At 29.4% G+C, this 16,824-nt stretch overlaps 1 protein-coding gene across 6 annotated transcripts in view; it reads left to right on the top strand.

Moving 5' to 3' along the window:
- LOC122502218 (titin-like) overlaps positions 1-16,824 on the top strand; it is a 128,887-nt gene that overhangs the window by 12,090 nt on the left and 99,973 nt on the right. For all 6 annotated transcript variants that reach the window (XR_006301621.1, XM_043612158.1, XM_043612155.1 and 3 more), the window contains one exon: positions 5,344-5,495. Coding sequence is in view for 5 of the 6 variants with exons in the window: in XM_043612155.1 (XP_043468090.1) it covers positions 5,344-5,495 (152 nt within the window). In the remaining variant the exon portion in view is untranslated. The remainder of the gene's footprint in view (positions 1-5,343; positions 5,496-16,824) is intronic.

Below are 16,824 nucleotides of genomic sequence, written 5' to 3'. Positions count from 1 at the left end.
AATTTGGTTAGGTTAAGAGCAAGAACTTTTTTCTCTGATATTTAGTTGTTTCGCTTGTTGGTTACAGTGTTTGGTTGGCATCCGTCCAACCCGGGTTTAATTCCCAGTCCCTTCGAATTTCTTTCCAAAAATTTCTTATTAGAGGCATTATTCCTGAACTGCCCAAAAATAAAAAAAAGTTCTTGAATTGGGAGCGTTCACAAACGATGTCACGCAATTTTTGGAGATTTTCGATCCCCCCGCCTCCCCCTGTCACGCAATTTTTGCAATTTCACATGAGAAAAATACATTGTGTCACTATTAGTAGAGACCCCCCTCCTAACGCTAAAAGCGTGACATCATTTGTGAACGCTCCCATTTCCTTTATACTTTGGAAATATGTTACCCTAGTTGGTACTAGTTAATACACAAATTTATAGGTTCCAATCCGAAAAAATTTGCCAAAGATATAGTGTAATAAGTGAAATTGGTCCGTTCGCTCGCGCATTCCAGCGCGATGCACATTGGGTTTTTTTTTACAATTTCCAATTCAAAATTGTCTAGAACCTACAAATTTTATCGGATGTTAATGTTCTTGGTCTAATATTACAAAGAGATCCATCAAGTCGATTTTTGAATTTTGAATTGTTTTTTTCCTGTTACTCAAGAAGTTAACAAATACAATATTTTTAGAAAAAATCATGTTTAGTTTTTTATTTTTCCATTGCACATGATCAAAATCAATTTAAATTAGTCTAGTATGACCACCGGACAAATAATAATGCATAATGAAATTTATTTAAATTGTTGTAAACAATGTTGATTAACAAATAAATTAATTTAGACCTTCTTCATAAAAAAATTGTTTTTTTTGCAGACAGGTTTCAATTTATGTCTGTTTTAGTAAAAATTATTTTAAAGTTAAAAATTATCATTGTTATTAACAATTATATAGACAATAATCAAGTTCCTTTTGTATTTCTAAACATTTTCGGCATTTTTTAAACTTTAAATATTTATATCATATGTACATTCTTTCGAAAACTTAACAAATTTATTATCATACACAGTTACATTTGTTATAAACAAATTATTTACTTTTTAAACAAATAAATGGCTTACTTCAAATAAAATTTTTTTCTTTTTTTATATTTACTATCACAAAAAAGAACTCCTTAATGAAATGGGAATACATTAAATAATTCATATAATTTTAATAAACATTATAAGTTAACAAATATTTATATATTTAATGAAGTAAACCATTTGTCTGGTGGTCATACTAGACTAATTTAAATTGATTTTGATCATGTGCAATGGAAAAATAAAATACTAAACATGATTTTTTCTAAAAATATTGTAATTTGATAACTTTTTGTGTAACAGGAAAAAAATAAACAATTAAAAGTTCAAAAATCAACTTGATAAATCTCTTTGTGATTTTATACCAACAACATTAACATCCGATAAAAGTTTTAGGTTCTAGACAATTTTCAATAGTAATAATTGTAAACGAATCCCACTGTGCATCGCGCTGGAATGCGCGAGCGAATGGACAAATTTTACTTATTAAACTATATCTTTTGTAAATTTTTTCGGCTCATTTTCAGACTTATATCTTCTTTTAGGGGAAATTCCAAGATTTTATTTGAGATTATTAAAAAGAAAAAAAACTGTCAAACTTGCAAAAAATTGCAAAAAACTATTTATTTTTAAAAATTTTTGCATACATTTTTTTTTTATTAAATCAATAAAATATTTTAAAGGTACACAAAAAAACTTTTCGAAACCACTATTTACTTTTTTTAATCGAATAATTTAAGTAGAAACTACAAATGTTTAAAAAAAGCATGTTCGAGTTTAAGCTGAAATTTCAACCCCCACCTTCTTGACAGGGGTGAGGGGTTGGACCTGTAAATTTGAGTATTATCTAGTACCTACTAGGGTAACATATTTCCAAGGTATAAAGGAAATCCAAGAACTTTTTCTTATTTTTGGGGCAGTTCAGGCATTCCTCATTAATAACATAGGCCTGCAAATTTTGGCTTACTTCTGTTACAGAAAAAGTGGTAGGTGATTCTTATAGCTTTTTTGACGTAGAATACGAATCCAATTTCCAAAATGGCCCATCACGTCAGGATTTCTTGTAATATTGCCTTAAGTAGCCAAAAAATGGTTATTTTGGCCATTTTTCGGAATTTTTTTTTTGTTAAACAAAAATTTTTTTTCAATTTGCGAAATTGCATCGTATAGTACTATGTCTAAGCTTTAAACCCCATTTTTCCGTTCTGGTACAAAAGGTCCAATCCAAAAGATCCAAAAAATTAAAAATCCAAAAAGACAAAAAGTCCAAACAAAAAAATATATTTTCTATTGTTTTTATTTCTTTTTTTTTAATTTAAAAATTCAAAAAGATAAAAAGTGCAAAAAAATATATGTTCTATTGTTTTTATTGCTTCCTCATAAAACCCATTTTTCAAAATTGCTTTACGATTTTTTTAAAAAAAGTTATGTAGATTTGAAATCTTTTTATTTATACAAATGTAGGTATAGAAAAGTTCAAAATGGCATTTAATTTCAAATCTACATAACTTTTTTAAAAAAAAAACGTAAAGCAATTTTAAAAAATGGGTTTTAAAGCTTAGATATATTACTATACGATGCAATTTCGCAAATTGAAAAAAAAATTTTGGTTATCCAAAAAAAATTCCGAAAAGTGGCCAAAATAGCCATTGTTTGGCAATTTAAGTCAATATTACAAGAAATCCTGACGTGATGGGCCATTTTGGAAATCGGATTCGCATATTCTACGTCAAAAAAGCTATAAGAATCACCTACCACTTTTTCTGTAACAGAACTAAGCTAAAATTTGCAGGCCTGTGTAATAAGTTCTAAAATATAACAAGTAAACATAATTAATAAGAATTAATGTTTGAAACAGCTTAAAATTAAAATAATAAAAAACAATGTAAAAATGTATTAACTGTGAGAAAAGCTATTAATCTCTACGAATCAATTAATAATATAAAGTGTATATAATTAATGTAGGGGAAAGGCTTGCAGGTTGCCACACCTAAGCTTTTTTGCTCATAACTCAATAAGAAAAATTAATTTATATGAACATACCATCGGAAGGAGGAGCTAAAAAGCTACAAATTCGACACATAGATAATAATTTAAATTGTCAAAAAATAAAATTTTTACATCAAATTTTAAAAATATTGTAAAATCAACGGTTTGAAATTCGGGCTTGTAGGTTGACCCACCTTAAAAAATTGATAATAATATGGAACAACCTTATTCAATTCATTAAATTTCACTAACCTTTAATGTTTCTTTTTGCTCTAAAAGATCATAAAAAGTATTAACTAATCATTTGACAACAAAATCAGTCGCGTTTTTAATTATGGCACTTCTACAATAAAAAATAAGGCAAAAGGGACAACCTGCAAGCCGGACAACTTGCAAGCCTTTCCCTTAGGTACTTATATAATAAAGGTAATGTAAAATTAATGTAAAATACAGTAAAATGAATACAAAATTAATGTATAAATACTATAATGTAAAATTGAGTTTAATTTAAAATAGTATATTAGGCAACAAGGGTATAAAGGCAGCCATTTGTTTACGGTGATTTTTGTGACACGAGTGGAGGTCGAGGGCGCCGTAGGCGCCCCGAGACCGGAACAAGTGTCACAAAAATCATCGTAAACAAATAGGCTGCCTTTATTCTCGTGTTACTTACGATATTTTTTATTCCTAATGCACAAAAGTGGCGATTTCAGATAGCAGACGACAGGGAGAAAAAGTCATTCACTTGTTCGACTTAAATGAAAATGGCGGCCTATTTTCTCCCTTGGGCAAAAATAACGCATGGGATCAGCGGTTATGTTTGCACAAGGGAGAAAATGGACGCTATTTTCATATGGTCGAACAAATGAGTGACTTTACTCCCTGTCGTCAGCTATCTAAAAGCGCCATTTTTGTGCATGTGGGATAAAAAATATTTTATTGAAAATTTGCATCAAGTTGGCTAAAAGCTTACAACAACCTTTCTCGGAAAACTTGCTATACTGTGTCCCACATAGCACAAGAGCTTACAGCAAGCTTGCGACAGGATTGTACAATCTTGACAAGATTGTAAAATGTCCGCATATCAATATTTCTATGAAAGGTTGTTGTTAGCTTACAGTAAAAGTTTTCTGCAAGCTTACTATGCAAGGCCAACTTATTACAAAATTTGCTGAAGAATTGCTAAAAATATGCTGCAAGTTTGCAGCAAGGTTGCTGCAATTTATCCACAATTTTTCTTAAATTAAAAAAATTTATTTTTAGTTTTTTTCTTTTTTTAATTTTAAAAAATCAATTATGACTTAGTTGTTATATTTTGGAACTTACTATTGATAAGAAATTTTTGTCAATAAATTCGATGGGAACTGAACCCAGGTTCGACGGATGCTAACCAAAGATCCTAAGCAAAAAGCTAAACAACCATCAGAGAAAAAAATCTTGTTCTTAACCTGAACAAATTTGCTGCGAGATTGTGAAGGTGGAATTGAAAATTTTTTGGGTAAAAGTGAATTTTTTTTTAAATTGAAAGTAAAAACTTTTTGCGTGAAAGTGATATTTTTTTGGTAAAAGAAAAAGTGAAAATTTTTTGTGTCAGTGACAGTGAAAATGTTTTGAGTAAAAATGAGAATTTTTTTGGTGAAAGTGAAGATTTTTCGAGTGAAAGTGAAAGTTATCTGAACGCACCCTACTATTTGTTAAATATTATGATAATAATATTATTATTAGATTCAGAACACCGACTATAAGACACGTAGCCTTTGACCAAGTACGTGACTGCTTCTCTGTGAGGTGAAGATCAGTTGTAGAGAGGTCAGGGTGACATCCGAAGTTACTCCATATATAGCTAATGTCAGAGTTTCATAGCATAGAGTCTACAAGTAATCAAATTTACAACAATTTTCACTATTATTTTCGTAAGCAATGCTTTAAAAATGCATAACTATGCCTTATATTTAGCAAATTGGTAGTTTCTTCTAATCACTATTTGTTGTATAACTAGAACTATATATATTTGTAATATATCTATATTATTTTTACTTAAAAAAATGTTCTTCACACAAATTTTACTCTTATATATCTCAGTTTTTTAAAAGATTATTTAAATATCACTCGCAATTTCTTTCTACTCTGTTATTTAATTTTCAAGTCAGCGTAAGGTAATACAATATGCTCTAGATCGAGGTGTTTGTAGAGTACTTATTTCAAAATTTAATTTAATACTTATTTCAGTATAATTTTCATAAAAGTATGTTTTAGTTTAAAAATGCATGTTACTTAAAATTACTTTAAAAGGTTACAGAGGGAAGCTTATCAGAGTGTATGGGATTAAGAGTTGGAGACATTGTTGTCAGATTGAACGATCAACCCATAAGTGATTTGTCGCATGGTCAAGCTCACGAAGCACTCAATTTGGCTGGAAACAATTTTGTACTTGCGATTCACAGGTAAGAATGTTATATATAAACCTAAAATACCGACAGATTAGCTCAGTCGGATAGGTGCCTTGCTTAACGGACGTTTTAGAACCAAGGGTACTTGGTTCGCGCCCATTTGGCTTGGTATTTTTCCAGCACGTGAGATAATCTTAATGGAGGTTTGACGTCGAGGTATAATGATGTGCACTGTCGATTATTGTCCGGTACACACCATTAGAACTCGACTGTCGATAAACCGGTTGTACTCAGGAGAGGTTTTCTACAGTTTCCCTCTCCACTGGCGAGAAAACCCTTTAGACGGGTGGTCCGCAGGCAAATGCGAGTACTCCTAATTTTCAAGTCGCTCTGTAGGCGCAAAATTTAGTATTTAAGTTTGTAAATTTGTAAGAGAAATTTACGAAAATGTAAAAACACTTGTATAGCCAAGTATGTAAGGCTGAAGACAGGTGTATAAACCAATAAATAAATATAAACCTAAAATTAAACTGAAGCTAACTTTTATTAAAAAATTATTTTTTTATGAAAATTATTAATATGAAAAATTGCAGAACTTACAGTTTCTGCTACTATGGTAGTTTTAGCGCCACGCCGAGATTGATTTTTCCCTATGGAAATTTTATAGATAATTAAAAAATAGACGAGGGTTTTTTGGGGTCGCTGGATTCAAATTTGATATCAGATTTTCAAAATTCAAAATAGCGAAATCAAAATGGCTGCAAAAAAAACTTTTAAAGTTGGCGGATTGAGCTGAAAATACTTTCGTTGCCAGATTCGGATGTAGCGCACCAAAAACTTCGGGAAATGACTTCTCGATCTCAGACAACGGAAATTTTTATTGTTTTACTGGCTTTTGTAATCGTAATAATTGTAATAACAAATTAATTTTAATAAACTGTAATTATAATAACAACAAATAATTACAATAATAACAATCAATTTCTAACAACAAATTATGAACAAATTGTAACAACAATTAAGAAATTCAACAAATTGTAATAATAACATGTGGTATTTTTATCAAAATATAAAATGTAAACAACACGTGTATTATAAAATAGAACAGGATCTCTATGCAATTAAATGAATTCAGAGAGACGATTCACACAGATGGTTTTAAAACAATGTTTTTCCAAAAGTCTAAGCATTTTTACCCACTTTTTGTATAAAAAAGACTAAACTGTCCACAAGAGAACAGTCTTAAAAATTCAACATTCAGAAACAGATGTCCATACTGCAGTGAAGAAAATTCTCTGATCAGAAGTAGTCGTCAAGTGTTATTTAATAAATATAGTTTAATAGTTCGGTCGTCACGTAATATTGTCAGTCAAATGTACAATCTTCCAGAAATAGCAACATCAATTAGGAAAGTCAGTTTCAAGGAAAATCAGCTTGTGAAGCTTAAAAACCCTAAACGTGTCACCAGTCTCCTGCATCTCAAAGGGCCCACCAGTAAACAATTAGGCTATTGTACGTATACGGTACGAAGACTTCAACAAACCTCCTTACGCTGCTTACAAAACTATTCAACCATAATCTCTGATATTAGAAAGTTTAAAGATCGTTTCTTAAACACCATAATACATATGTTCATTAATATTTAAATACACATATATATATATATATATATTTAGTGAAGACGACTCTTGCTCATTCACCAAATCCTGCCCCAATTTTAATTATTCTAATTGAAATTAAATAGGGAAACGATAGAGAAATAAATTGTTGGTTGGTTGTAACAATTCATTGAAATTTATAAAATACCCATTGGAAATAAAATGAAGATCACCGAGTAAATATTTTTAGCTTAATCAGAAAACTTTTTTTTTGCCGTTAGTTCGTTTCAGTCGTTTTTGATGAATTTTTAAAAACTTTCATCTTTTAAATTATTTATTGTTGAGCCCCAATTGATCCACCTCTCGATAAGTGTCTGATAAATTTATCGCATGTTATTTCTTACGGCAATCTAACAGTTAAAGTTAACTGAGAGTTGGATCAATTAGGGCTGAATATGGTAAAAATCAAGCTTCAGCTCCTTTTTTCGTCCCTTTAAACAACATGTCTGCCGAAACAAAAAAACAAGTATCAAATATTTTTCAATTATCTACTAAATTTCCATGGGTGAAAAGTCATAATCCCGACGTAACACTTGGGTAATGTTACTTGTGGGAGAAAAGAATAGTTGTGGTAACCATTTTTCCAATATTATTTTTAGTTAGTAAACTATGTTGCTGCTAACTTATTGGTTGGTGTTAGTATTTATATTAGTAAACTTACACCCTTATATTAGTTTATTCAAGTCCCTTTTTTGTTGCTTTACCTATTTAATTTGTTACGTTAGTAACTAAATAGCTGGTCGTTACTAACTAAATAGTAACGCAGTAACTATAATAAAATTTGGCAGTGACGTTATTGCTAGCCAAATAGTAGTCACAATTATTAATTTTTCTCAGTACACCTTCAATCATGTAATTAAATAACAGTAAAATAAATATTTCATCTTGAAACAACCAAAACAAATCGCGGAAACAGTCAACATAAAAAATATTAATTATACAACTAATTGTTAATTAATTACACAGGTCAACAAAAAAAGACTTACTTTTTTTATGAAAAACGCTTTTTTGACGATTTTCAAAAAAAAATTCTCTTTAACCTGACGTGTTAGAGACTTCCACAAGGTCTTAAATTAAAGCTTGTAATGTGAACTGCAAGACTCATATCCATAAAATACAAAAAAAAATTAAATTTTTTTTCAAAAAATGGGGTTGAAGACATCAAAAATGTGTGTTTTTTGATTGCTTTAATAGACTTCTTGTAATTGCTTGGATTCGCTTGAAAATGGTTACTCGGGGTTTTTTGGGTTGCTGATTACGAATCCGATATTAGTTTTCAAAAATTTAAAATGGCGGAACCAAAATGGCAGATGTAAAAATTAAGAATTGCTTGGACTCGCTTGAAAATTGTTACTCCAGGGTTTTTGGGGTCGCTGAACACGAATCCGCAATTTTGAAAACTAATATCGGATTCGTAATCAGCGACCTCAAAAACTCCAAGTAACCATTTTCAAGCGAATCCAAGCAATTGCAAGAAGTCTAACCCATTAATGGCCATGGGCACAGAAACGCAGATATCGAAAAAACAACAAGTGGGATCCTGGCATGGGGTCTAATAATAATTTTTGACGTTAAAAATTTTGTTTAAAAAAATTTTTTTAAACAATTTGTTATAAACAAATTAAGAAAAATTGATTTTCATAAAAAACTGATAGCGCCATTCGTTTCTACGCAAAAAACTACTACAAGAACATAGGTTGCAAATTTTTTTGAAAAGGACCTATTGTTATAAAAATGTTATAAACAATTAGCCTGCATATATACTCGTTCCAGCCCATGGGCATAGAAACGCAGATATCGAAAAAAAAAAAAAAATTGGGATCCTTGCATGGGGTCTAGTAATAATTTTTGACATTAAAAATTTTGTTTAAAAAATTTTTTTTAAACAATTTGTTATAAACAAATTAAGAAAAATTGATTTTCATAAAAAACTGATAGCGCCATTCGATTCTACGCGAAAAACTACTACGTGAACATAGGTTGCAAAATTTTTTAAAAAAGACCTATTGTTATAAAAATGTTATAAACAATTAGCCTGCATATAATCTAAAAAACTTGCTCACTTCGACAAAAAAAGGAAAAATTTTTTAATTTGTGAGCACTCACGCATTGTTTATATCATTTTACTCATAATTATTCAATAAATCAGAAAATATCAATGTAATTAATATTCATAAATAGCTTCAAAAGTTAGACGGAAAACAAACCTTCGGGTATGCTATATCACAGTTACAAACGACTTGACTTGTGAAATATTAAACAAGAAATAAAGAAAATTCAAATTATAATATTTTTTTTAATATTACAAATTTTATTAAGGGTAAGTCCAAGGTGTGAAATGTAAACAAACCAAACACAAAAATCGCATTTTTGTAACAGACGTTTCTCTTACAAAAATTAACATTTTTACACTTTCTCTACAAAAATGTGTAATAATTCAATCTACACTGATTTTTAAAAATATAATTTAATATAATAAAATATTCATATATCCTTAATAAAATTTATTTAAGATTTTATTTTTATTTTTAATATTTAAATATTGTTTGATTAAATGAAATAAAAATCTATTAATAATATAATAATTTATTTTTTCTTTTTTTTATAATCACTTAGCGAGTGTATATTATTAAAATTGTAAAATTTAATTTAGGTCAATTTAAATAACTCTAACTTTTTTTTAACAAAATTAAATCTCGAATAATCACACATCAATTAACTTATTTACATACAACACTCACCCACACACGCACATTAAAAGATACATTTATACAGATTTTATACTCCAAATTATTATTATAAATATTCTCAAATAAAAAAGGGATACAATATAATTTTTATATTATCACCAACTTACTGTGTGGTAATTTCGTTAATGTTGTTTTACAAGCAGCGTAGATTATTAGCGATGAAATCTCCTAGTATCGTCCACCGATATTCCCAGCAAGATATCGAATATCCACCTGCTTCTATTTACAACTCCGTGATATTTCTTATGATATTAGTGACAGCAACTCGGGGATTGGAAGTTGTCGTCCTTTTTAAGTATATACGAAAACCACGCTATAAATTGTAACGATAAAATTCTCAATTGTTCGTTACAATTTGAACAAAATATATTATTTTAAATTTTTTAATTTAAATGTATCGGGCTCACCTTTAAAACGTGGTTTCCCGTCACTTTTATTATATTATTTCCACCTTTGCACTTTTTATCAATTTTATAATATATTTAACAATTTTTATGTTTATTGGAGTAAGTCAAAATTAAGAATGATCCGTCGAATTTTCCTTCACTCAATTTTTCCCACTCTCACTCGTTTTCCATTTCTCCATACCCATTCTCACACTCACACAGTCAGACTCACTACAAATGAAAAATTAGTGTTTCAAAGTGTCCAAAAAAATCATTTTTGGCTATAAGCAATAAAAAGCAACTAGTAAAATAACTAATTAAAATGACCAGTAAAATAGCATTTTTAGGCGTCGCGAATAATAAACTGCTTGAGTATATCAACCGCACTGACGATGAAGAAGTCTCATGTCAGCGATTGGACCTTCAACATGTGGAAAGGGAAATTTTGCCCTTTCCTCCTTAAAATTACAAGAGAAAGGGTAAAATCTTTTTCATCGTTTGTGCGGTTGATATAGTCAAACACTTGAATTTTACGCGATCTGAGACTCTGTTGCTCTCTGCGCAAGCGCAGAGCGTACTAAGAATGCATTGACAGCACCATGTGGAAGTGCACATTTTCTTTTGAATGAAACTTAGTTGTTTTCTCATTTTTTCAGCTATGCAAGGCGTAGTTACCAAATAGAGTACGTCAGTTCACCATTTTCATAAAGAAAATGTGAATTTATATTTATGTACGAAAATGAGACCTCGTACAAAAATGCTTCAAAATAGCGAATAGAACTTTTAGACTGATAAAGATGAAGCACTTCATTCTTTTTAAATTAACAGAAAATTGTATACACTTTAATTTTAGTGTAGAAAAATTTGAGTTTACATGTACTGGAAGATAGTAATACGCAAAAAGTAAATTATGAACAGTTTTTTCATGGTTTTTCCTGGATTTCTATGGTTATTAGTTGCCGCAAGAAATTTAACAGTAACATCCTCTTTTCTACTACTCATTTAAAGAACTTAAGCTAATAAAATACTATAACTATGATTTATTTTCTTAAAAATAAGTTAACTATTATTTAGAAAAAAAAGAAAAAATGAGTTTTCTCAAAAATGGCTTGAGCGATTTTGTTCTTTTTGGGCTCAAAATGATCACGAGACAACCCAGAAACAAATTCAAGAAAAAACCGGAGGTGTAAGCATTTTTTGGTTGAACTTAATTCAAACCCACCGTGACTAATCAAGAAAAAAAAAGTATTTTTAAATATAATTAAAATGTAAAGGATAATATTAAATTACCTGAAGACATTGCGATTTCTTTGCTTTTGACGTTAATGAATAGGTTACAATTGACAATTAGTATGAACTTCGTCATTTACAAAAAAAATATAAATGTTGGCTAATTTTAAAATCATAGCTTTGCACCAACTTTAAAATACATACGTGAAAAACCACACGATGCAGTAAATCACGATTTTTATATATTCCTAATAAAAACTTTTTGAAGCATTTTACAGGTATATGTAAAAATAAGAAATCTATCTGTTACAAAAGAAATTATGTGGTTTTGAATTATTTTGTAAGTGTGCCTTCAAATAAGGTGTCATTTAAATAAAGATTACACTCCACCTTTCAGAATATTTTACCATTAAAGGTCAATTTATTTTAAAGGCACACGTTTTGTCAACATACCAAATTGTTAACAATCGTTTGTTAAATACAATGTGTACTTAGAAATTTTTAAAAATTAAATGCTTCAAAAACTACATGCAAAAAACTAAAATAATTTATTGTGGTTGAAATTAGAGTCACCCCTTATTAAATACTCACCATTTCGCTATTTTTTGTTGCACACTTTTCTCACTTAGTATATTTGAAATGAATAAATAAGAACTAATAATACACAAAATATCAGATTAATACATAAATTGCTTCAAAAGTTATTTTCAGTTCAATCTTCCATCTTCTAAAAATCACCGCCAAATCTTTGAGTTTTTCTATTATTCTCTGACTTTTAAGTCGCATAACACATAAATTATTTAATTAACCACTCCAAATTTTTTTCTGAGGCATTAAGTAGTACAACAAGTATTTCATCCAGAAGGAATTAGGTTTGTTGTAGGGCATACGTACATAAAAAAAGCAAAGTCACATAAAAGTTGAATGTTTTTTAGACTTACCCATATATGCAGGCTAATTGTTTATAACATTTTTATAACAATAGGTCTTTTTCAAAAAATTTTGCAACATATGTTCTCGTAGTAGTTTTTCGCGTAGAATCGAATGGCGCTATCAGTTTTTTATGAAACTCAATTTTTCTTAATTTGTTTATAACAAATTGTTTTAAAAAATTTTTAACGTCAAAAATTATTATTAGACCTTATGCCAGGATCTCACTTGTTGTTTTTTCGATATCTGCGTTTCTGTGCCCATGGGCATTAATGGGTTAAAGCAATCCAAAAACACAAATTTTTGGTGTCTTCAACCCCATTTTTTAAAAAAAAATTTAATTTTTTTTGTATTCTATGGATATGAGTCTTGTAGTTCACATTACAAGCTTTAATTTAAGACCTTGTGGAAGTCTCTAACACGTCAGGTTAAAGAGAAAAAAATTTTGAAAATCCTCAAAAAAGCGTTTTTGGGGTTTTTATTCCTACTTTCTCAAAATCCTGACGTGATGGGCAATTTTGGAAGTCGGGATCGTGTTCAGCGTCCAAAAATACATAGGAAACCATTCCGCTATCTCATAAAAAAAGTAAGTCTTTTTTTGTTGACCTGTGTTACACAGCCCCACAAAAAAATATTTTATGTCGGGCGAACTAGAATAGTCATTTCCTACTTATTTTGGGTCGCTGAATCCGAATCTGAGGCCAGAATTTAAAAGTTGATTTTGCATTAAAGGATGAAGTTAGAGAAAATTTTGGATCCAATTTGGCGGATCCAAAATGTCGAATATTTTTTAAAGTTAAATTGATTTATACTTAAAACATGGTATTCGAGGGTTTTCAGGGTCAATTTTCAGGGTTTGTTTAAATTTGTATTCAGATACCTTGCAAAACCTTCACTACTATACTTTAAGCAAATGCAATTAAATTTGAAACTTATCCGACATATTGGATCTGCCACTTTGAATTTTTAAAAACTTACAAGTATAATGATGCATAAGGATACGAGAGTTTTAAATATCTCACTTCATATTGATCGTTATTAAAAAATGTTAAAAAGCAAATATCGTGCATTCACTTGTTTTTTCATATATCGTGTCATACTGGAATTACGCATTTAAAATAAAAAAATCAAAGTTCATTATTTGTTAAAGGAGATGTTCCGGGGAAGATGGCCATATGGGAGAGATGGCCAGTTCAAATATTTTACAGAATTCGTTAAGAAATATCACTTATTATGGGTTATTCTTCAACCTTTTGTGACTACTAATAAATGTAAACAACAAATTGATGAAAAATAATAAAAATGTAAACAGTGTAATCCTTCTACATTTTTTGCATGGGTCTAAAATAATTTGAGAATTTCAGATTTTTTATTGCTATATTGTTATCCTTTAACATAATTTTTAATTTTAAGTTTTTTTGAGTAGTGCATAGCCCACCCTTGGATATAAACAAAAAATAAAAGGAAAAATTACGTTACACTGAGAAAACTGGAGTATTGGACTAAACATCTGGAGGGACAAATCGTTGATATTTGAGAGTTAGCTATTGGATAACAATCTAAATGTTCAAATACACCATTGACAGATATTCGTGCCATTTCTCTAACAGAGGGACAATATTAACCATCTTGAGAAATCCCTTCCTTATCCGGCGCGAAATGAATAAATATGGCAACCTAACCCCTAAATTAAATACATAAAATGTCAGAAAAATATTTTCGCGCGCATCAGATCGTACACATTTTCTGCGCAACTTTTAACCCTCAGATACACGGAAAAAATCTTGGGTGACGTGCAATCCCAATCGTCGGAAAGTGGGGGAACTATAGTTTGGATGTGCTACGTTCTCAATTCGGGAAATCTACGTTCCCATGTTGGTGGCGCTGAACACCCAAGATTTGAGACTCAAAACCTTGGGACTGCAATAGCCGCATCTTGGGCGTTCAGCACGCCCAAGTTGGAAATGCAGCTCCTCCAAACTAAAGTCGTATCGCATTCGTACATTTTCGGTCTACTTGGAACGGCACGTCACCCAAGATTTTTTCCGTGTATAATGGGGGAGAATATACAAGTAGATTTCCATTATCAATTCAGAATTTATTTTAGAAGGACTATTTAACTCTCTTCATAAGCAAAGGAAACATACACTTTTTGAACCTCTAAATTTGACTCTCCAGTTTTCTCAGTGTATCTATTTAATATTTTGATGTTTACTTTTATCATGTATTATTGGGTGAGATGGACATTAATGACTTTTATTTACAATTTTTTATGATAATGTTACATATATTTAAAAAATATTAAAGAAAAACAAATTAAAAATGTCGGGGAACAAAATAATTGATCTGATTGAAACCAGAGATGGAGATTTACATATATGTAGGTTGAGAGATGGCTAAATGCACTTTTTAAAAAATGTATATTTTAAGATTGTTCCTATAAAAATATTTTATTTCATTTTTCAATTCTTTAAAGTTAAGGGGGCAGTCTGGGTCTTTTGCACGTATTTTTAAGAATTTTTTTTTCATAGTGAAATTTATTTAAACATTTTTAAATTTTTACATGTTATTACACATATATTAAACTAAATAAAAAAAATTTCTTTCTATATTTTTTGTTGTTAATAGCGAAGAAATGGCGACTGTAAAAAAAATCTCGAAAATATGGTTGACATGATATCTCTAGTCAGAACAGACGGAATCAAAAAATTCAAACGGATTATTAAAATATAGGTAAGTGGTTACAGCCTGAACTAAAATCATAATTTTCAACCTGTTTTTTAAACAATTTTGGTTGCAAAAGAAGGGTAAAAATGTAAAAAGTACGCCATTTTGTTATTTTCCAATGAAAATTTTTTTATTTTAGTTCAGGCTGTAACCACTTACCTATATTTTAATAATCCGTCTGAATTTTTTGATTCCGTCTGTTCTGTCTAGAGATATCATGTCAACCATATTTTCGAGATTTTTTTTACAGTCGCCATTTCTTCGCTATTAACAACAAAAAATATAGAAAGAAATTTTTTTTATTTAGTTTAATATATGTGTAATAATATGTAACAATTTTAAAATGTTTAAATAAATTTCACTATGAAAAAAAATTCTTTAAAATACGTGCAAAAGACCCAGACTGCCCCCTTAAGTGTTCAATGTTTAATTATTATCAATAAAAGTTTGGACAAAAATTTTTATTTAGTCATTTATCCAGAAAAAACTTGATGATATGACGGTTGAACGGATTTCAAGAAAATATTTAACAATAAATTCTTTTAACAATGAAATGACACAAGAATATTTTAAATATTTAAATAATAATACCGTACTACCTAAACGTAATCAATTGTGTACCATGATTGAAGATAAATTTACGAATGCATAAAACAGTAAAAAAATGTTACAAAAAAACTCCTAAAATTTCGTTTATCATTGATTGAATTATAAATATTAAATATTATAATTTTAAATTATCAATTATTTTACAAAATCTTTAATTTTTCTGAAAAAAAGATAATAATTATCTCATAATGTAAAAAAATGTAGCTAAATTTATCACGTTTTAATAAATCTCTTATTCTATTTAATTTTAAAAACAATTAACTAAATTTTGAGTTTTAATTTTGTTAAATTAAGTAGACATTAATTATTATCAATTTTTAATTAAAAATAAAATTGTAGGGGAAAGTGGGGCAAACCGGCGCGGCCCGGTGGGTAAACCGGCCAGGTGTCAATATCTCCGAAATGGCGAAATATTGTCAAAAGTGCTATTTAGCAATTTAAAACAACCATGTGTAGTATACCTTATTTCTTCAATATTTGACATTTTTTACTTTTGTTTGTGCAACTCTGGGAGCAAAAGTTTATTGTTTAGTTTTTTTCTACACTTTTACGAATTTTTTTTAACCCTTTCAGTCCCAGTGGTCGATAAATCGACCACCTTTAAAGCCACCGATTTTTTAACATAACTTAAAGGAAAGCTTTAAATAATTACATATTTCTTATTTTTATGTTTCTGCAAATAGGGTTTAGTAGTTTTTTAACAAATTAATCTATACTATTTATGATTTTTGTTATTAACAAACTTATACACGGCAACGCATTATTTCAGGTTAAACTTGACTGTAATAAAATTAAATCAGTAACACATACTTTAAATTATGGTTATTTTCTAAATTCTGGGGGTTTGCTGAATATTAATCTAAAATCAGATATGCAAATTCAAAATGGTGGATCCAATATGGCGGACAAAAATTAAAAATTAAACAAATTTGCTTGAAAATGGTCTCTCGGGGGTTTTTGGGGTCGCTGATTACAAATCTAAAGTCAGTTTTTAAAAATTCTAAATGGCGGATCCAATATGGCGAACAAAAATTAAAAATTAAACAAATTTGCTTGAAAATGGTCTCTCGGGGGTTTTTGGGGTCGCTGGTTA

This window comes from Leptopilina heterotoma, unplaced genomic scaffold (assembly GCF_015476425.1).
Source record: "Leptopilina heterotoma isolate Lh14 unplaced genomic scaffold, ASM1547642v1 Lhet_223, whole genome shotgun sequence".
In the NCBI taxonomy this organism is placed as follows: Eukaryota; Metazoa; Arthropoda; class Insecta; order Hymenoptera; family Figitidae; genus Leptopilina; species Leptopilina heterotoma.
The sequence above is the reverse complement of the archived record's forward strand: the minus strand, read 5'-3'. Positions and strand labels throughout refer to the sequence as shown.